General features: G+C 46.8%; 2 protein-coding genes across 7 annotated transcripts in view; one reads left to right on the forward strand and one right to left on the reverse strand.

Moving 5' to 3' along the window:
- Window positions 1-584: 584 nt before the first annotated feature.
- On the forward strand, window positions 585-19919 carry LOC121069654 (multiple epidermal growth factor-like domains protein 9). The gene is made up of 9 exons (XM_040556044.1): window positions 585-941; window positions 4815-5213; window positions 6523-6658; window positions 8095-8183; window positions 9508-9571; window positions 10255-10343; window positions 11216-11328; window positions 12278-12434; window positions 14943-19919. The coding sequence occupies exons 1-9, from the start codon at window positions 887-889 to the stop codon at window positions 15092-15094; spliced, it is 1254 nt and encodes a 417-aa protein (XP_040411978.1). The 5' UTR covers window positions 585-886; the 3' UTR covers window positions 15095-19919.
- Window positions 18531-22239, reverse strand: part of NSD2 (nuclear receptor binding SET domain protein 2) — a 107295-nt gene continuing 103586 nt past the window's right edge. For all 6 annotated transcript variants that reach the window (XM_040556035.1, XM_040556034.1, XM_040556036.1 and 3 more), the window contains one exon: window positions 18531-21371. In XM_040556035.1, coding sequence (XP_040411969.1) covers window positions 21103-21371 — 269 coding nt within the window. In that variant the 3' untranslated portion in view covers window positions 18531-21102. The remainder of the gene's footprint in view (window positions 21372-22239) is intronic.

Consider the following 22239-nt stretch of genomic DNA (forward strand, 5'->3'; position numbering starts at 1 on the left):
CGTGCCGTGTGGGCTGTGTGTGATGCAAACCCACCTGGGCCCTGGTGAAGAGCGCTTGGGGTTTGGGTCAGAGCTCACAAAGCTCAGCTTGTGCTTTGCTCTGGGTGGCTGCTGCAGCTCGAGGGCCCGAGTCATGCAGGTTGTGCCTCCTTCAGCCAAGTCTCTGTGGCTGTAATCTTGTGGCAAAGAGCGTGGGTAGGATTTACCTTGGGAACGATGCACAAACAATTAAAAGGGAAGGAAGATGAGGCACAAACAGTGAGCAGAATAGCCCCTGGTACACACGTGGAAGACGGGATGGGGCCTCACCTCAAAACCGTCATCAGGATCAGTGACTTAGATCCTGATGGCAACAACCTGACACATCACGTTGGGGGGCGAGTGGTGGTGGTGTGCTCCGAGCTCACCAGGGCAGGGCTTTGGTTGCAGGGTGGCTCGTCTCTGTTGAAACGGGAGCTGCTTTGAACTGGGGGTTCTTCCCAGGCTGTTTTTCTTCTTGCGGAAAATCCTGGGTGTCTAAAAATGAAATCATTTTGCTCCAGGGAGATCACGGGGGCCTGGCCAGCAGCCAGGCACAGCTCTGTCTGTTCCTCTTCCCTTAGCCCGATGTGTTTCTGTACGCCATGAGAAGAGGGGAAGGCCTGCAGGTCTGCTCAACTTTTACTTTGCATCTCACCTGGAGGAGGCCAGCAATGCCTCAGCAAGCCTTGCTGCTGTCCCCGAGTATAAACCCCTCTTTGTCGGGGGGAGGCTGATCTGCCTGAGCCGCATGATCAGCATCAGCTGACAGCGCTGGGCACGGACCGGGGCGGGATAAGCAGTTAACTGTGGGAGATCAGCTGCTGGGCCTGCCCCTTGACCAGCTCCGTTGTTCCTCGGGGGAAAAATGAGCGCCTGGCCCTCTCCTCTGCTCTGGAGCTTGGCCACGGCGTGTCTGACAGGTGAGGCCTCCTGGGGCTGGGTGACATGGTGACACACGGTGACACCGTGCCACCGCGGGGCTTTGCCACCACAGGGTGGGCAGAGGGCAGAGCGAGGGAGGGAGGTGCTGGAAACAGCTTTAAAGATGCACAGTGCTGAAAGCATAAATATAAAAACTTGCTTTTTAAAGAAAAAAGAGGGGGGAGGGCTAGTTGCTGTGCAAATTGAGGAGTTGCAGTGGCCTTTGCATGGCCTTACCTTAAACCCAGAGGAACAGGATGCCCCAGCATGTTCGCTTTCATGAGGTGTTTTTGGTAACTGGGACTCCTCAAGAGTCTGGATATTTTCGTAGTTGAGCCTTTGTCTGCTGCTTCCCTTGCTCTCCTCCTCCTGCGCTGCTTTACTGTCAAATAACCGCGTTCTTATAACTGATGCTTTGGCAGTGTGGGATCCCCAGAACTTGTGCTTGGGGCTTCAGCCCAGGTTTCTTGCAGGGCATGTCTGGCCACGTGAAACTTGGAAAATTCCTTGGGGCACGGTGCTGCCCTGCGACCTTCCCGTTCCTGCAGTCCACCAGTGCTGTGGTCAGGGGCTGGTGGGGGCTCACGGTCACCTGCCTTGTTGGGGCAGGAACCCACCAGCTCTGACAGAATGGCTTGTGTTTCACAGAGCTCCTTGGCTCCTTCCCGTCTGAGCACCAGGCAGCCCTCCTCTTGAAATTAAATTGGGGAAACTCACTGTTTCAGAAGCCTGTTACTCAGCTGTTGAATTCACCAAAGATTATCTTCATGTAGATAACTACGGCTTGGTTGTGTGTGGCTTGAAGGATTAGTTCCTCCCAAATAGCAGACTGTGCTGTTGTGCAAGGCTGGAAAGGAAAACTAAGGGGCTGTCCGTCCTATTTCTGCATTTTGTGAGTTCTCAGCCAGCATCCATGCGCCTGCAGGTCAGCGGGGTTGCACGTCCTATAAATCAGGAAGGGCTAGCTCTGTCGTCAAGGGTTCAGTAACCTTCCTTCCATGACATCCTCAAGGTTTTTTGAATAAAACACCGTGCCAAGTTGTCACAAAAAGACATCCCTCATGTGTACTTTTGTTGATTCAACGTCTTAAAAAAATTGTCTATAGAAAGCAGAATTGCTGTTCCCTGCTGTAAACATGTGGACACTGTAAGCGTGGAGAGAAAACTGTTTGGAGAGCTGAGCAGGTTGGTTGAATATTGCTTTTTTTGTACCTGTGATGCTGTAACTGGTAAAACCAAACATTACCTTTTTTTTTTCTAGATGCTCAAAACTATTTTTTTCCAGCATTTTTTCCAACTTTTTTCTTCCAGAAGTTGTTTAAACAGCTTTATGAAGTGCTGGCCACTGAAGGCTATTGATGGCTACTGATGTTTTGTAATGATTATTAATTATTTAATATTATTTAATGATTATTCTAGTAACATGTTATGAAAAGACAACTTTCACTAAAATAATCTATCTTAACAGTACCACCACTTAACAGCAGAGCCAACCAAACAGTGAAAGCTTATGAGAAAGTAACATTCAACTAAAATATCTAGCCTTTAAAAAACAAAACCAGAAGTGCTTTAGCTGTGTGCAATCCAAAATACTGAAATCCACTGCAGAGTCTCTGGCAGATGAGCGTTTGGGACAGGCTGCTGTGCAGGAGATCACGTGCTGTGGTCCTTCTGAGAACTTTTCCTGGGAGAACTTTATGGTGCCCTCGAACTGCTTCTAGTGTTTACTTTGAGATTAGCTTAATAAAGATTTGGGCTGACTCGGCTCGCTGCCAGACAGGAGAAAAGAGAAGCAGACTGACTTCAGCCCTTAAGGCAGGGGAAGGGAATCGCCTGTCTCCGGTCAAAGCATGGCCAAGAGCTGCATAGGCCAGTGCTGGTGTCTCTTGGATGTTGATCTTGGACAAACAAGTAAAGGAAAAAAACCATCACTGTTAAATTCAGTGGTTCTGTTTTGGGAGATAGAGCCAGAAAACGTGGGCAGTGGCCCAGACAGCTGCCTTTCTCAGGAGCTGTAGAAAGACTGGGTCTTCTGAAATGTTGAGTACAAAGCGGTCAGTATACGCTTAGGAGGGAGCACTTTGAAGAGGTTGTTTCTTTGTGATCACAGCTTCATAAGGACTCTTTTATTCACTGTCCTGTTTTTGCCATAGAAACCTAAGTGGTGTTGCTAGCCAGCTACATCTGCATGTTGCTGTTTATGCTGGGGCAGCGCTAACCACCAGTACCCACGGTGCCCAGCATCATGTGGGCAGACACAGCCCAAAGAGCGAGAAGTCAAAGGCTTGAGGAGAAGAGCTCAAAGGAGTTGGCTTGGGAAGGACCTTGCAGCGACCCATGCGTCCACAACCCCTTGGTGACCACACTGTCACCACCGTGTGGTGTGGCCCCTCCAAGCTCTCGTTCCTCACCTGCATCTTGCCGTTGGGTGTCAGCTGCGCTCTCTTGTCTCCATCAACCTCCTAAAGCAGCTTCTTAAAAACAGTCTTTTTGTTTTCCCCGTGGAGGCCACCTGATTTCAGCAGCGCCCTTGCTGTGGTGGCTGAAGGAGTCCAAACCTTGCGTGGTGGGGAGTGACAGTTCCGGGAACGCGCTGCTGGGTCCTGAGTCACCCTTTTGGTCCTGAAATAAAAACTGATGTAACTTACAGCTCTTATGTGACGCACTCCAGAAACAGCTTAATTGCCTGCTGAGTTTGATGCCTTATTATAATCTCTATTCCTGGCAATTTAACAATTCTTTTACTTTCAGAGCTACTTATTTTTTTCCCAACTGCCTCTAAGAGAGTGGCTGGACATGTCTGCGAGCCTCTGTCTTCCAGTAATTAACAAGTGTTATTAAAAGAATGGAAGGGGTGCATGTGTGCCCTTGAACTGCTTATACCACGCATTAGCACTTTGTCATAAGAGGGCAGGTGAGAGGAAAAAAGCAATGGGCAGCCTTACAAAGTTGCATGTTTTCAGAAGCTGCAGTTATTTGGCGGAGGAAATCCCTGCCCTGAATTCCCGATCCAAGCTGATGTGAGTGCTGTGGTGGCATGAATGGGCTGGTTTTGTTTTGCTTTGTTTGCTTAGCACGGCACTGCTAAATGAAAACCGACCTGCTCCTTCCCTTTTGTTTAGCTTTATGGGTTTTTCCTCCGTTCTGAGACTGGAAAGCATCCATTTCCCATGGTCATGTGCTGAGAGATTGCTGTCAGCAGCAGACACCAGTTCAGTCTATTATGGATTAAAGCAAATAACTTGAACTGCAGTAATACCCCGGTTCTCTGAAAATTACGGCTTTTTGGCTAAGAATCACCACTGCTCTCACAGGGGAGGGATTCTGGACTCGAGGCAAGTCTCTGCCCATAGGCAGGTTCACCTTTGGGTTGCCAGATGCATCTCCAGAACAGCATCAAAGAAGTCATGGGTTTGGGATTTTTCTTTCTTGATCCCTTTAACCAAGATGGGATGAAACAGGCAGCTACTTGACAAGCATCTTAAATCAGATTGTTGTGGGATCTCAGGGTGAGCTGCCTTCAGCAGCTGCCCCTAGCAAAACCAAATGTTTTGGGCAATTCTCACAACCCCTTATCTACGAGTGTCAGAGCGCCTCAACGTGGGACTTGGATGATCTTATGGGTTTTTTCCAATCTACATGGTTCTAGGACTCTAATGCACATGCTTGATAAGTCTCTTGTGTGCTGGTGATGCTCAGATGCTGCCAATGATGCTTCTATATTGCTCTGTAATGGAACATAGCAGAAGGCAGTTTCTGGAAGTCAAACAGGGACTTGTGGGTTAAGCAGTTATTAAAAACCTAATGGGAAGCCTACATTAATGGGAGAACAGTAATTTCACCACTAATGATGTTCTTTTTCCTTTTCTTAGGTATTACTTTAGGCCAGCTGACCACTACCCAAGTCCCTACTGCATCAACCCCGGTGCCTCCCAGTGCCACCACGACCCATGCCTCCACACCCCCAGCTCCTGGTGGTGTGACCACCACCACATACCTCGTCACGGCCACAGCTGTGCCATCGGCAGACCCTGGAACAACAATGCTCGCTCCGGCCCTGCCCACCACCCTGCCGGTGACCACGCTCACCTCTGGGATCGTGACCACCTCTCACGCATCCACCAGTGCCTCGGCCACCCCTCCAGATGTCACCACGTCTCCTGGAGATCCACCAACAGCTCCGTCCCTCACCACCTCTGTGCCCTCCAACTGCAGCAAAGTGAACGTGACGGCATGTGCCCCTTGCTCCCCAGGGACATTTCCCAGCGATGGTAAGAGTTTGTGCTTGCCCCAGCTCTCCTGGGCTAGGTGGAAAAGTGAGTGGTCAAGAGAGGTGAGAGCAGCACGTGGTGTTGGGGGCTTGGATGGGGAGCAGGCATGGGAGTGAACTTGTTGTATCTTTCTGAAGTTAAAGATGTGGACACAGCTGGCCTTGTGCTGTTGGTCTTCCCAATGTTTCCCCAGCAGGATGGAGAAGTGGTGGGATTGCAACCACGAAGTGTAACACAAGGGCAACCTCATTTACCAGCAGGAGGATGCTTTTTTTGACATACAGGGCCAAATACAAGAAAAGTCTCAAACTTTTCTCAAACTTTTCTCAAACTCTCTAGTGGTTGAATGGGAATGAATGCCTGCTACAGAAACAGCCTTTTCCCTTGGGCTTGAGAAACCACCCAGACAACTTCTGTTGCAGTAAAGAGTGCATGACGTTACTTTATTCAGAAGTTCTTCGCGTGTTGCAAGGTGTTTGCTTTTTCAATGCCCCCCACCCCCCAAAAAAAAAATTATATAAAAAAAAAAGCAAAACAAACCCTAAAATGCAAGCCATGCACTTCCCCCACTGCTGGGCTCTTTCAGAGAGAGGAATGAGCAGACCTGATGCTCTAGGGTAAATCTGCAGAGGACAGGAGGCAATTCCCATCACCCTTGTGTGCAGGATGTGCCTCTGCAGGACCTTGTCTTGCCCGTGCTTTATCCCTGCAGTGCCAAGGACTGGTTGCTGCAAGAAGTGGGATGGTGGATCTGACGTGTGCCGTTACAGCAAATCCCACGCGACTGTTCTGCGTAGCTCAGATTTGCTTTGTGGAGCAAAGACTGCTAGAGCTTATGTCTGGTGGGAATACTGCCTTGCCTGTGCTCAAAGAAAAGCTGTTTCTACTTACGGCAGATTCTCTGCTCTCGGGGTTTTCTGCTTCAGTTCTGCTTTCCACAAATGTAAATTTGTTAAGGAATCAAAAGGAAGTGTGTTTTTTCTTTTTGTGTGGTGGTGGGAAACAAGGAAAACCCTCCTCTCCCCTCAAACTGAAAGAGGAAAAAGCAGTCTTGGTCTTCTCACCAGAAGTCCACGTTGACAGAATTGAGACCATTGTCTTAGGGCTGTTCTCCTGATCACTAAATGAGCACAGCAGCAGCACTAGCATAAATATTACCATTTTCTACCCCCTAAGATTGTCTTGCTGGAGGAGCTGGATCCAAACACATGCATTCATTGCCGTGCCCCATGCTGACAAGCCCAGGGGCTGTACAGGGTGTTGAAGTTGAGTCTCACAGTCCTGATCCTCACCCCTCTGTCCCTTTCAGATGCCTGGAGCTGCTCGTGCTGCACAGGGGGCTCGTGCACGGACGCTGGTGCCTGCGTTCCCTGCCCGGTGGGGCACTACCAGCCCGCGTGGGGACAGCAGAGGTGCCTGCCGTGTCCGCGGGGACACTACGCCAAGTAGGTGACCCAGGGTGGTGGACGAGGCTGGTGGCATGGAGTGGGCACCTTCTACCTCAAAACCCTTCCCAGCCTGCCAAAACTCTTCCCGTGGGCTATGGGAAAGGGCTGCGGGGGTTGTTTCCCAGTGGACCTGCTTAGTGCTGCTCAGTCTTTCTAACCAGGAGCCTCTGGTGGTGTTGTGCTTGTGCAGAGGGCTTCTCGGTGTCCAGCTCTCTGGTGGCCCCTCATGTTTCAGAAGTGTTAGGGGGAATGGAGGTCTGCCATCAGTTAGGGACAATGTTTGGGACTTAAGTGGGGGGATCTTTAGCATGGACTGGTGCTTTTCTCTTGGGTGCCTCAGGCAAACAGCTTCATTCCTGTGCTTTGCACAACTCCTTCCTCACATGTTTCCCTTCCTCCAAGGGATCATGTAACAGGCCTGGGGCCTGGCCCTCTGCTGTGGCCTGGCCTGGCCTGCAGCCACTTCTAGCCCCTCGGGGGTACAGGTGGCCTGCAGGGAGTGGATCTGTCCCAGGCCTTTGGAAAGGTGGCTGAAAGGAGGAAGGGAAGAGCAGGGAGGGAGCCGTGGCAGCCCCAGTGGCATTGCTTCCAGTTTTTGTGGTACTGGGAGTTCTCCCACTGTCCCCAGGCCGCAAGCGGCTCTGGCTGACACAGAGCCCTGTACGGGTTTGGTTTAAGCCAAGTATTTGCTTCCTTTTTTTCCTCCACAAATCTTGCTCAGCCCTGAGGTTTCCAAAGGGATTAAAGAGCATGTCCTTGTTTTCCTCCAAAGCATCGCCGCGTACGTTAACAAATTCTTAAGCCCACATGCTCGTTGTTGGGGATTTGGCTCTATCTGTAATGCATGCACCAGATTTCCTCCTTCTCTGCCTTTTCCATTTTCCTTCCCATCCTCCTGGAGGCCTGACGTGTTACATCCCTGTTCCCACAGTCCCTGTTGTTTAAGGTCAGGACTCCCACACACCAGTGCCTGTGGTTGAGCTCCCTTTTCGACTCTGTGACCTCTCAGCAGTGGAGCAGCTCCTCTTAAAACAGACAATGGGAGCTGAACACCATCAAGCACCTTCCCAATTCAGACCAACCTGCCTGGAGTGTGGATTTGACTGACTCTAAACCTTTTTTTTTTTTTTTTTTTTAAAGCCTGGCTAAAATTTATGTTTCAAGGCCCAGAACTCAGAATCGGAACCTTTCCCTACAGCTGGTATAAAGACATTTCTATATAGCTAGTATTAATAATAGTTGATTTTTTTATCCCTGGACCCTTACCATTCAGGCAATTTCAGGTTGTTATTTTTCTGCCTGAACTCCCTCATTGAAATTTCCCTACTTCTAGACTTGTTAGTGGGGAAAAAAAGAGCCGTGCTCCACTGTCTCAAGCAGAGAGGAGCCCCAATGAGTGAAAATCATGCTAACCTCTGCTCGGTCCCCCCCAGCGCCACGAGGAGCACCGCGTGCTCGCCCTGCCCGCCCGGACATTACGCGAACGAGTCTGGGGCCGCAGCCTGCAGAGCGTGCCAGAAAGGTAAAGTTTGGGTTTGGTTCGTATTCAGCCCAGATGAGCTCGCATCAGACTGTGCAAGGCTCTTTTGTGGGGCCAGATGCAATTACCAGGTAACTTAAAAGCACTGAAGAATAAACAGGTTATTTTGTTCAGGCCAAAAATAGAATAGCAGATCTCATCTCGTACTGTTATTGATGTTTTTATTAAAAAGGAAAAAAACAGGTCTCAGACCAAGTCACGTTCCTGTTTTCAACAAGCTAATACTAATACTGCAAGGAAAGCCTATTCCTGAAAGCCAGGAAATAAATTTTATGAAATTTGGTTATAGCACAAGGGGCGAGGGGGAGTCAAGAAAGGAAAGCATTTCTCCTATTTTCAATGGAAAAAAATAGTCTAAAACATTGTGATGTGGTGTTCGTTCTTTTTTTGTTTTTGTTTTGTTTTGTTTTGTTAGGCTGTCTCCTGCAGTTTGAATATTAAATGTAACACTCCCCTTACCTCCCAGACATCGCAAGCTGGGTTTTCAGCAAGCTCCTTTTAGTACCTGGACGTATGCAACGCGAGCCTGGTACAGCATGTTCGCAGACAGCGTGACAACATGTTCAGAAGGGGCCAGCATTTACTTATGCAAAAGCCTAATTAACACATGCAGCGCAGTAGCTATTCGGTATACAAATTAAGAGCTCCTTCTACATGCACAAGTGGTTTCTTGAAAATCCGTGCACAAAACTTCTCAGCTCACACCTCAATCTTGGCTATCATTTGGGGAGTTCGGGAGGAAAAAAGCGTTTTAGGCAGCAGTTGGAGACTGTCATTGGTGACAATGGTGCAGTATGTCACTGCCTTCACTTGGCAAATTGTTCAGTGTGCTAGACCACAGGAGGAGTCCATGAACGTGGCCCCCATATCATGCAGTTATCGGTTTTAAAAGATGCATTTTCCTTGCAGGGTGAGGGAGGAGGCTTTGCTTTCTTCCTGCTCATCTGTAGCCCACAGAACTTGTTTCTGTGCCTCCTGTCCTCCTCCCTACCATGCTGGGGGGAGTCCATTTCATAGAATCACAGAATGGTTTGGGTTGGAAGGGACTTTAAAGCCCATTCAGTTTCCAGCCCCCTGCCATGGGCAGGGACACCTCCCACCAGCCCGGGCTGCCCAAAGCCCCATCCAGCCTGGCCTTGAGCACCTCCAGGGATGGGGCATCCACAGCTTCTCTGGGCAGCCTGTGCCAGTGCCTCACCGCCCTCATTTCTTTGTGTGTAATGTGGAGATGAGCAACTGTCTGACAAAGTGGGGACAGGGATGGTGGAGGAAAGATCCTGAAAACGTGCTCTTTCTTCTCTTCCAGGTTATTTTAGCTCCCAGCAAAATGCAGCTTTTTGTCTGCCTTGCCTGCCTGGATCGTTTTGCAAGTAAGAAATCCCTGCATGAGCTTGGGGACCGGGAGGGGTGGCATATCTGGTAACAGCCACTGAGCTCTGAAAGCCAAAGTGCTGGCCAGAGGGGCATCCCCGTGGCGCCCAGCTGGTGCTGAGCAGTGGTGAGAGAGGGGTTGTATGATGGGGGGAACACCCTGACAGCTGTGTTACCCAGAGTGAAGAACAAGCGGGCTGTTGGCTTGTGTGTCCTGGGATCAGTTGGGTGCAGGTTTTGTAGCCAAAGCTGATGAGCCCATGTCACCTTGTGCTCACTTGTCCCATGTGCCGCAGCAGATCTTGGCTGAACTTTGAGTAAATTCCCACAGGAATGGACTCTGGGTCTTATGTAGCTGCATGGCGGGTCTGTTGCTCCTAAATCCCTTCAGCACCCATCGAGCAGCTCCACCCGAGTTTGCTAGGGAGCAGCAACAGCTGGGACGCCGAGTTCTGACTTGTTTCATGCAGACTAGCAACCAAGGAGAAGACAGAAATGCCATCATGTGCCTGACCCTAATTAGACATACAGGGGGAAACCACATTGGAGAGAACCACAGCTGCCTACAGAATGGCAAAAGCTGGTGGACAGCTGGTTTTCATATAAAAGCAGGCGTCGGTGGGTCGGCTTGATTTCAAAGCGCTGGTCATATGGTGTTGTCTTGCTCCATTCCTCTCCCCAGCACCTCCAGCTGCACGGCATGTCTGGCCTGTCCCGGTGGGCACGAGGCTCTGCGCGAGGCAGCCGAGGCGTGCGTGCCGTGCCATGCAGGTGGGTAGCGCGGCGGAGGGCTGGGGTCACAGGTGGTGAACAACTTTGGTGCATTGCACGGCTTTGGGCAGTGCAAGGAAGCAGGTCGTGTGTGACTTCAGCAGCAGAAGGGAGGATTTCTTCCCAAAACTTTTGTCCTTTGACCCAGAGGGCATCTCTCCCTGCCATCGTGAGTGCCCCAGCTGATGTCTGTGGAGCAAAGACCTGCTGCTGCAGCAATGGAAAGGTGCTGGGGGGGGGGGTGGGTGTCTTTTTTTGGCCCTTGCTAGTGTGCCAGGATGTGCTGTGCCAAATCTTCCTGCTCCTGTGGTTAATGCTGGGCTGCAGAGCACTGCTGCCAGCCTGCACCATGGAGGGAGCACCGGGGATGCTGCAGTCACACACGCTTTAATCATGCAAAGCAGCATTAATCGCTCTGAGACCCGTGACTTTCCTGACCTGTCATTTCCTCAGAGCTTAGGAAACTGAGCTGTGTGTTAAACTTTGCTTGGCAAGTTTCAAACAGCTGGAAAAGGTGTTTGAATCCCAAATTAGAGGGGATGAAATGCTGCTGACCTCCAGCTCCAACCTTCCCTCTGCTTTAAAGCCGCAGCTCAGCACTGAACCCAGCTCCCACTGCACTCCTACTCAAACGTACTGCTTCCAGATCTGAAACCAGGTGTCATTTGGTCCCTTTCCCTGCATTTATTCTCCCTTCCCTGCCCCTTTGCCACCCAGCAAGGACCAAAGTCCAGGCTCAGCTTTTGTCATGCACATCAAGTATTTCATGCTCTTTCTCCCTGTGGCTTTGAAAGCAAACTCATCCATATGCAACTTGCAAAGGCCCCAGGGTCTAGTCCCAGATCTTAATTTTGTGCTTGTTTGCTACTTAGGTATGTTCAAAGGTCTCGGTGACACCACGTGCAAGCTCTGCGAGCCAGGAGAATACCAATTGCTGCAGGGCCAGGAGAGCTGTGACCTGTGCCCAGAGAACCACTACTGCCCCGTGAGTCTCCTCGGGCTGCTTTGGCAGCCTGGCTTAACAAATACAAATGTCCTGTGATGAGCTAATGCACTTTTAATTAACACCATTTTTAGCTGAGCCTATTTCCTTTTCTTAAATACAGCTAGAGCCCTGACAGAGGGAGCCGGTTGCAATTATGACACCAGGAGCCTGGCTTTGTTCCACCCTTGGAGCTGCCTGGCCTCGGTGGGCTGTCAGGGGACAGTCAGAGGATGGGGTATCCATTAACTGGGCTGTTTGGCCTGTGGACTGGCTGTATAATTGTCACCGTCTCTCTTCACCCTACTCTAAGTAACACCACAGGGCCTGGCAGGCTGAGATGAATGACAGCAGGTTCATTTCTTATTTTTATTTTTTATTCCCAGTGCTGAAGTGCACCACCCATTCACACTCACCATCAATACCATTCAGGATGGTGTTGGTGTCTCCCAGCTGTTTGCAGCACTGTCTGCTGGTGGGGAGGGGGCAGCCCTTGCCCCAGCCCCCTTGGTATCAGCACAGCCCCCAGCCCACACACACAAAAGCCCGCAGGCACCACAGCCGATAGCCCTTTGGTGGACAGAGGGGTGCAGTCACCTGCTAGGCAGGCACACAGGTGGCTCCACCTCAGCTCCTGAGGGCAAGGAAAGGAGAAGCAGCAGCACCACCAGCACCTGATGCTGGTGATGTTGCAGTTTCAGGTGGCTGGCTGCTAGTTCTGCCTCTGCCCCAGTTTGTGTCCACCAAGGGCTCCATGTGGGAGCTCAAGTCACTTCTAATCTCTCTTCTGAGCCAGCAAGGCAGTGAGTACCTTATAAAGCAGGTTTTCACAGCGTGCCCCAGGCCCAGAAGCTCTCATCATGTTGTGCATGGGGCAGAGGCAACGCTTACCCTACTGCTGCTTTCCCTGTTGGCTGCTGCTGCTGAGGAACCTGCTTTTTCTCTCTGTTAGAGCCCAGACGTGAAACCAACCAAGTGCCCTCCTGATGCCTTCTGCCCCACGGGCAGCACAGAGCCGCAGTACTGCATGGAGGCCTTCCTCTACAAGGTGGGCAGCTCCTGCCAGCTGGCGCCGCTGGCCATCATCCTCCTGGCCCTTCTCTCAGCAGGTGAGCATCGTCTTCTCTAGCCTCGGGTTGTGCCAGCAATAGGCTCTGGGTGGTGTACGTTAGAGTTCCTGAAACCTGGGTTTCTAGTAAAGGTCTTTCTGGTTGCTCATCCCTTTAAAAGGAAGCAATGAGCTGGTGTGCCTTCTGTTGCCATCAAAAGTGGCTGCAGAGCTCAAAGCCATCCCACTGCCCCATATTCCTTAATTTCCCCATATCCTTATAGCACAGTGACCTATGGTGTCACAAATATGAAGTCAGTGCTGGAACCAGACTGCAGTAACATGGTGAACAGGCTGAGTGTGGTTTAAATGCATGAGCCACCCTCTAACATGGGCTTCTCACCCTGCACAACTTCTCATTTTCATGTACTGCTCTCTATGCAAATGGTAGTCCTTTCCCCGTTTGTAAGTAGGGATATTGCTGAATATTAAGTAGGGATGTACAGCTAGTGAGATAATGAATGTTTGTTGTTTGTCCTTGGGAAGCAGCAGTGTGTAGAGCCTCCAAAACAGGAATATCTTGGCTGCCCAGACGTAGGAAAATGGATGATTTCCTCCCATGTATGAGACTTCAGGTTTCCTAAAAGCATCCCCTCTGCTCCTGGGGTATTTTTCCAGACAAAGACCATCCATTCAGTGCAGTGACTGCGGGAAGCAGACAGTGGCATGGAAAACAGGCACCTGCTGTAATTAGCTCATTCGAGGGGGGCCAGGCAGGAAACCAGCAGGTGGATGAGTGCTCCATGAGGGAGCTACACCAGGAATGTTTGTCCCACAATGATGAGTAGGCATTTGTAATCTTAACAAAGGGAAAAAATAAGAGTTGTGTAGTTTTAAATCAATTGCTACCTCTGATTAAACTTTCCCCTAAACTTTGTGATGCAAATTGAGCAACCGTTACTGACTGTGAAAAGATCAAGCAGAGCAAGGTGGAAGAGGGATGTTCAAGCTGAGGCTGATCTGTGTGCAGGGACGTGAAAAGAAGTCCCCATGTTAAATGCTGCTTCCTCTACCAGCTTTTTTGCCACAGTGTTTTCATCACCTCCTGGTAGTCTAAGGCATTAAAGCCACCTACCCCTGAGTTTCTGTGCTTGAAGCCCAACAGTTATGTGCCTTCTGAACACGCATCCTCCAGCGTGGCTCACTGCTGTTAAAAGGCAGAGGAGAGATCAAGCAGATGCATTACTCCCTGCTACGAACAAAAAAGAGCAGAGCTTCAACAACAAAGCAGCATTAGCTGCTCCTCTCAAAGTCCTCTCTTGGCACATGAGGACTACATGGATATAAGGAGGAGAAAATCACTTCACTATGCAGGGACACTGCCCAGAGGCTGTGGGGGCTCCGTGGGGATCTCCAGGAGCCGCCTGGATGTGGGGCTGGGCCCCCTGCTCGGGGTGGCCCTGCTGGGGCAGGGCTCGGAGCAGAAGGCCCCAGAGGTCCCTGCCAGCCCCGGCCACCCTGTGAGGCTGTGAAAAGGGCAGCAGAGGCCTGAGGAGCTATGGGGCTCCTCCTCAGTAGGAGTGGATGAGGGTCCTTCTCAGCTGGGACTTGGAACCACACGACAGCTCCCGCACCTCGGGAGCCTGGATTCCGCTGTGCCAGGCTACGGTCCAAAAATCTGCCCAGACAGATGCCATCTGAAGCAAGTATTAATTAGAAAAAGTAGATTAAAATGAAACATATGAAAAGCCTACCCATGCAGGAACAATGTCCAATTAACCAGCATTTCTGACAAACGAGGCTGAGGGTCACAGAACAACATTCCTTAGTCAAGTCCTACATGGCAAAGTGTTTGCTAAGAATAGGGGCAAAAGAAACAGCCAACGCTGGAACCTGCGAGCATTTCACGGCTGGGCTAACAGATCAATTGTTTACAGATTGTCTGCTCACACTACCTAAATTTGGATGTATTTGTCTGGACATATTGCATCACAGCGACAGATTTGTGCTCTTCTGTTAAGATCAGTTTTCCTTGATTATGCTTATGCCAGAAACAAACAACAAAAAAATGTCACAGTACTTGAGATTTGCCAATTATTTCCATGTCTATGCCCAACCTAAAAGTAATTTTTTCTGACAGTCCTGATCTCAGTCTAGACTCAAAGTTAATCTAGGTCAGTTACTTCTTGTGCTTCATTATAAGCACTGCACAGAGCAAATGCATCTCTCAACAAGGTCTTTCAGAAGGGTGGCACAAGTGCAACAAGTCTGCATTGATAAGATGCCAGGTGGGTAATGACAGTGCCACAGAGCAGAGAGTAATGAGGAATAGAAAAACAATTAACAGTTATTTCATTAAAACCCGCTGCCGTTCTCTGTGGCTTTCAGAGTAAAGCTGAAATGCTAAAGCTGAGTTGTTACAGCTAGCCAAATCTTTTTTGTGCCCAAGCATAGGAGGAGAAAAAACTTCATTTACTGTAAGATAATACAGCAGTCAAAAAGCACTAGAACAAACCTCACCTGACACTTTTCCCTTCTCATCTGAAAATTAACCATAATTATGTTCCAGGTGGAATCTTTACCATCTTTGTGATAATACTGAAAAGAAGGCACGAATCTAGCAAGAACTCTTTGAAGTCCCTGCTGCTACCAAGAAAATCGGGGTGGCACACAACGTACGGCGTGATGGAGCACACAGAGCCAGTGTATGCTGGCTGGTAGCAGAGGAATTGCTAACGGCAAGCATGTGTGTGCATATGTGAAAATGTTTAACAATCACCAACCCATTTCTATATAGCCAAAATAAGTGCAGAGAAATACAAATCGAATAATTTTCACCTGTGGCTACTTGTGCTAATCAATTCAGCTGAGTGATATTTGAAAACAGGCTGAACAGCACAAGTGTCCCCCTTCACTTACAAATAAAGTTTTCTCCTTTTCTTTAGAGGGGAAAAAAAACAAACTTCCCCTTTCAGCAGTCAGCTCAACAACCTGAGCAAAGACTGACTGCTCCAGTTATCAAGGTTTCCACAGCACAATTGTTTCCACCTAAGTAGGAACTAAGATGAATGTATTCCTTTAAAGAATATGCACATGTATTTACTTATTTACCTTTCTCAAAACTTTACCATTACTTTAAGGAAGGACAAAATAAGGAAAAAGATCCCAAAGCTTTCCCCTTCCTCTCAGCTGTGGGAAAACACATGCAACAGGCCTAATGGTTGATTCCTGGACAAATACACCCCTTCTGTTTCCTGCTGCAGTTTCTAATGCAGCGCTTCATCCTACAGAAGCAATGACAAACTTTGGGCAAACCTCGCAGAAATTTTCTTTCTTAGCCAAGCCACACAGGTAAGACATGAAACTGCACGAAGTCCTTTGGGGTGCAGCTCCTGACGCCAAACTGTCTCTGGTGCAGGCAGCCCAAGTGACCATCCCGGCCGGCTACACAGATGTGATTTGTATTTTACAGCAACAATTTAAAGTCTTGTAGGTGTTGTGTGGCTGGCTACCTCTTCTCTTTTTAAAACTGGTGTCTGCTGTATTTTCCCTATTATGTTCTTTCTCATTACGTTTTCCGTTCTGCACCTTGTCCTCATTGCCATTTGATCTCTGCAGCCTAGCAGGCAGTCAGAAACGCCCATCAGCTGTAATGGGGTCAGCTTCAACAGCTCCCTTCTCCCTTGTTGCCTCCCTTCTCCTAGAGTGAAATTCATTCACAGACCAGGTGCACTGCAAAACCCCGCACCGAACAGCCAGCTGTGACGTGCCGTGCTTCATCAGCTCTGAGAGCCCCAGTAAAAGCAGTACTTACTATTAAAAGAGCTAGGCTTTGAAATGAGTGTGCGTGGAGGTGGCAGCAGGTGTTACTTCTCACTTCAGTCTTTTCCCTGGGCTAAGGCAGCAGCAGTCAGCTGAAGGAACGCAGCTGGCAGGGGGTTAAGTGGTTGCTGCCCTCCCCTGCTCATTCTCCTCACCCCAGGGGAGGTTCCTGTGCTTTTTAATAAAAAGGAAAAAAAAAAAAATCACTTCTCTGCTCTCTTTTGGCTATGTCAGATGAATAAATGAACTGGAAGAGAGGTGTCATTCCTTGTGGGCAGCAGGAATGCAGACAGTAACCCTGCCACCTGGATCAGTAGCAGCAGGGACAGTATCTCTAAACCATATGTCAAGCTTAATCCCATCCCACCTTGTTATCCTTCCCCTGAGGATTGCCCAAGCCCCTTTCTGCCCTAGAACCATCCCTCAACCTCATTTTTGTCCACCTGCTCCCAAGACCCATTTCTCAATGAAGAGAGAGAAGTGGTTACTCTTGGTTACCTCCTGTCTTCACTCTTCAGCCCCTTCTCCCGCTCTCTTCCTCACTCCCAGCTACTTGCTTGAAATCCGATGTCCCTTAGGGCTTCCCCAGCTCTAGGAAATGGCAGCAGTGACCACCTGGGGACAGGATGGGGTCTCCTCCTCCTGGCTTATGTGCTGTGGTCCACAGGGGCTGTGGGAAATGATGCCTACAACCCTCTTCTGTTCTCCAGCCCCAAGAGCTTGGGGATGGGGTGTGCATGGCCATCAGGGCTTTCCCCAGGAGCAACAAAAGGGTGCAGATGTGATAGCATAGTACCAGGTTATCTCAGCAGAACAGTAATCCAAAGCACATTTTTTGGTGTGTTCCTAAAGACAGACAGCTGCTGGCACACACGGAGATTTCACCCACAAGGCAAACCAGACCCAAACTAAAGTCTGGCTGAAAAGGAAAAGCGTAGTTGAATTCAAACCTGGCCCAACAGGACAGCAGCAGTGACAGCCAGCTGAGCCCAGACCTGGTGGGACTGTGTGACTGCAGCTCGAGATAGTGCAAGTCTCCAAAATTAGGAGCAACAGAAAACAGCACTGTAACAGGAAAAACTGGACTGCAAAAAGTGTCAATATTTATATGATAAGCGATGCCGTGGAAACAAGCCAAAGCACAATCATCACCAGTTCCACATAAGCTTTAAGTATTATTTCCAGCGAGTCTCTTAGGAAATCCTGGAGTGCAACTAACTTATCACTATGAAAGAAGAACATCCAGTTCTCTCACTGCCAAACCATACTTGCAGATCGTATACTTGACTAAAAATAATTAAAAAAATTTTAAAAAGCTGCGAAAACTTTTTTTCCCCAAAAAAGAATTAGCAATATCTCTTAAATAACTAAGAATAAATTTTAATATTTAATAAGACACTGAAGTTTCTCAAGCAGTCAGACATGGAATAATGTGACTCAACAATGTGGAAAAATTGCATTAATATGTCTCTCAAGGTATTCTGCTTCTCAAAGTAATTCAAATTAAAAAAGCCCCTAAAAATTAACCATAAACACAAAGCTACAGAACAAAACAGACATTTAATTTGATTATTCTTCCTAGACTGTAAGCAAATTCATCTAACATATTCAAAAGAAAATTGTTTCCATGCTTGCTCACGTGATGAAGGAACAACAAATTTTGAATTTGCCTATTACATACCAGCTTTGACAAGTCTGCTGGAAAAGGAAAGACATCTTTCTATTTCTATGGGTAAGACAAATTACATAATTTAATGCCACATAATATACCATACTTAGGTGTTATTTAGATGAATTTATAGCAGGAAATCTTTAAGCTGTTGATGCTAAGAAGTATTGAGTTGCATCATGAGAAAGCTCAATTTTTCTAAGATTGTATTTGAACAGTGGGAAAAGGAAAATAGTGAAACAACTTTTCTTTTGCCGTCTGTTTAAAACAATACTTCAGTCTCTTCTCCCAGTGCTGCGGAGTAAGGTATAGAAGCCTTCATTAAAAAACACCCTTCCTGAATCAGACGCTAAAATTCTCCCAGATCACCTTCTGAGTGACCGAGCTGAGCTCGTAGGGTCAGTACATATCAAGGAAGAACATGGTCCACATTTCTTTTAAAGATCAATCTCCGAAGTATGTAATCAGCAGAAGGAACAAAGTCCTAGTAACTCAAAAGCAAACCTCTAGTTTGGAGTCTTTTTGTCTGCGGTGCAAGCCTTCATTGGCCCAAGGAGCTTAGTAACAAAGAGTAGAGAAGAGGTAGAAGGAAGCAGAAAGTCAAACAGCCACTCGCTAAGATCTGTTTGTGTAAATTTAACATTATGAAAGGAATGCTGAGAGCGATTGCTTTGAACACTGACGTCTTTATTTACCCACAGACAGATACAAAATGGGTGGCTGTACTGCATCCTGCCGTACTAAATGTGCTTGTGACCCCACCTGCACGGAAGGCGGGGAGTTGTAGGCTCCGCGACCGATCTGAAAACTGATGGTGTTTCTGCAACAGTGCCAATCAATAACTATTTGAGCTGATGGCTTCTGGAAGTGGGTATCTGCCTATTAGGACTTTGGGCATAACTGTTCCAGGGTGCCAGAGCTGTTATACCTATGTATGAAGAGAAAAAGCAATAAAACGACTAAAAATTTAACAAATTATAAAAGCAGTGGAATGTAAAGGTAAGATTTTATAATAACTTATTTAAAGGTATTCTTATAAAGCCTTCCTTACATGGTATAGTATTCAAACAAATAATGGTCCCAATGACATAAAATTCCTTCATTTTGTTTAAAAGTGATGAGGAAAATCTTTCTACTTTACTACCTGATTTCACTTTCCTCCCCTCAAAAAGCAATAGCAATGTACATTACACAATTTTTTGGTTTTGATTTTAAGCACAGGCCTATGCTTCAGTCTCGGTATTACAAATATCTATAGCAGAGGAAAAGTTTCCTCTCAAACTCAATTAAGAAATCTTCATTTTCTTCCTTGAGTGCAAGGCTTGGTATACCAGTTTTAGAATACAAATATGTAACACTTTCCCCCTACTTCGAACTGTGCTATTTTTCTCATAATTACTTGGGGAAAATAAAAACCAACATCTTCCAACAGTGTTTATACAATGGATTAAAAGAACAAAGCAGTTGTTTGGTTACAAAATAGAAATTAAAAGAGTTCAGGACAGGGCAAAGCTACATTTAAAACCTGTTTCAGTTAATATCTCCTAATAAAAACCAAAGTTTTAAGTGTTGGGAACAAATGGGGATTTCAGTTAATTTCAACTAAATCTGCAGTCAAATCCTGAAAAAATACGTTTGGAAAGAAACATACACTTTTAAGATATAGCAAGGCTTCAATTTCAAAAGGGCTACACAGAGTTTCTGCACTAGTAAAGGCAAACTAAGCTAGAACATACACAAATCCTAAATGGACATGAAGGCGCACATTGTGTTTACATAGGCTAGATAACAATGGCACAAGTCAAAACTTACTTGTAACGCTGCCTAATCACACACCAATGACATGCACTGGGAAGTAAACAGGTAAAGACATTTTTCTCTACCATTTTTTCCTAGTTCTAACATTATTTCCATTAAAACTAAATCTTGTGTATTCATCTCACTGCACTGTGAGAACCTACCGGGAGCAAAGCATTCAAAACAGCTTTGCTGACAAAACACAGTGGCGATAAGACAGTCAAGAGCAGAGCTCCTAAAAAAAGTAAGGAATGATTTCAGTCTGCCAAGTCAAGTAGCCAGTTTTACATAAACTGCATAAAAAGGAACAGAGTTGGGCTAAATTTCACACCAAAATTGTTCCTTACATGCTTCTTCAAAAATATACTTCACTTTTAATTAGTTGTTTTGATAACTTAGTTTTTGGACTTCAGTAGCTAGTCAAGTTTCACCTTCTGTTTCAGGGTTTCATTCCTGGTTTTCTCTTTTGTTCCTTGTTGGGCATTTTTTGCATTGCCACAAAGTTGCAATGCTTGGAGTCCAAGCATTCCAAAGAAATGTTTGCCTCTGCATTTTACTTGACATTAAGGAAAAACTCATTTTTTTCCAGATAATAGGTTTTGTATGATTTGTTTCTATTAAGACACAAAAATCACAGAGTATTGGGCCTAGAATGCAAGATGATATCCCTCTAAATCCAGACTTGTACAGCTCTGCAAGATCAAGTCAAGTTTTGCTGGAATGAAATACAGGAAAAAACAGTACAGAAAAAAAATCTCTTACGATGTAAAATTTCCCCTCTCTGGTACAGGGTGTGCCTTTCCCACCATGCACTGTATTTCTTGGTGGAAGAATATTTTTAAGAAAATGGTTGTTTAAGAATCATTGGAAAGCAATTTTATAGGAGTACAAACAAATTGTTTTGTGTGTGGTGACAGCGAGATACGCACCTGGATCGTGAATGGCATTCAAGCACTTGCTCTAAAACACACAAGGCAAGCAAATCTCATTGGGACCACGGACCAAGCTATTTCTTACTTTAAAGGACTCAAGCTAATAACTTCTTTCAAGGATATACTATTTTAAACATCTGTTGGTTGACAAATACTATCTTAAAACCTATGTTTACGCCTACCTGGTTTGCTTTTAACCTACCTCCAATCTGAAAGAATATTGGAGGGAACCTTTTACATTCGTAACAATTCAAGTGTAACTGTAATGCTGAGTAATAAGTTTGGTTTGTCCTGAAATTTTCTGAACTATGCAGTTCGTTATCAGTGCAGAAGCAGCAGAAGACTGCTGTGGTTGGCTCAGTGGATTTATAAAAAAAATAATAAAACAAAACAAAAAAAATCCCCCCCCACGTAACCTTTACAGAATATATGTAAAATTGTGTCCTTCCCTGGTCATATTCACAACTTATCTACAAGATAGTGTTGGCAGTAGAAACTGCAGTCCATGACTATTTGCATTCAGCTCTCATCCATCTGTTCCTCTGCTTTCTCTTAGGCTTCAACTTGTTCAGTTTTTTGCGGGGTTTCTCAGTCTTCTGAGTTTCAACAGAATCCACCCCAAGAACATGTTCAGAGCAGCATAACTGTCCATTCAACGTAGAATTTAGTACTGTCCCGTCTTGGTGTTCCTTGCAGAAAGAATTTGGGCAGAAGTGGCAGAAAGAAACAGAAGGTTTGCCACAAACATCACAGTGGTGCCAAGGACACTCCCACTTTCCTGTGACCAAAACCAAAGAACAAATTACTAGGGAGTAAAAAACGTCACAGTCTTTTAAAGAAGCTTTGTCTTTTAGCATCTGAACAATGCACAACTTCTTTCAGAGACAGATGAGACAGGAACTTGTATGGCTAGTCTCAAAAATAAAAAATCATAACTCTAAATCTCAACTGACAACAATAAGTAATGGACTTGACTTTAATTTCATTTAAATGCAGCAATGAACTCCAGATAGAAGAAACTATTCAGGCTTTATTCCATAGCATTTTACAGAACTTGCAAGCTGGTAGAATACTCAATATCTAGTCATCTGCTGCCTACCATTACAACGCTCACCTGTTTGTTGCAGGTTTTGCTCAGGGATAGCCAATGTGCTTCACTTACAGAAATTCTTATGCCAGCACATTTTACCAGTCATCCTTTTACTTGTTTCTGGGATAACAGGCTTTGCCTGCAGAACCAGGTAGCTCCAGTAGTACCTGGAACTGCAACCTGATGTCTACTGCCCTTAAAGTTTTCCTACTCGTCTTATTCCAGGTGCCGCTGGTATTCTTCTGGCTTGAACTCAACTGGCTTCATATGCATTTCTGAGATATAATCAGCTTTCCTGTGACAGAGCCACACTGAGTAAGTCCATCACCCAATAGGAGCAATTACCTACATTCATAAAACCAAAGGTTGATTTTAACAGAGAAGCAGGAGAGAGGCCATCGTTGTGCCTCCACGTTGAGGAAGAACTCCTACACTACTCATGAGTGAAGTTCCCACCATACAAAAGAATGTTTTCAAAAAAAGACACTTGTGAGAAGGTTTCTGTGCAATAAACAAGGTACCTGCAAGTTACTTATTTACAGAAGCTTAACAAGGG

Source organism: Cygnus olor, chromosome 4 (assembly GCF_009769625.2).
Source record: "Cygnus olor isolate bCygOlo1 chromosome 4, bCygOlo1.pri.v2, whole genome shotgun sequence".
Classification (NCBI taxonomy): domain Eukaryota; kingdom Metazoa; phylum Chordata; class Aves; order Anseriformes; family Anatidae; genus Cygnus; species Cygnus olor.

Coding starts and splice junctions, on each gene's coding strand:
- LOC121069654 (XM_040556044.1), top strand. CDS start 887: ATGAGCGCCTGGCCCTCTCCTCTGCTCTGGAGCTTGGCCACGGCGTGT. Junction 10,344..11,215: donor GTGCGTGCCGTGCCATGCAG/GTGGGTAGCGCG, acceptor TTTGCTACTTAG/GTATGTTCAAAGGTCTCGGT. Junction 11,329..12,277: donor CAGAGAACCACTACTGCCCC/GTGAGTCTCCTC, acceptor TCTCTCTGTTAG/AGCCCAGACGTGAAACCAAC.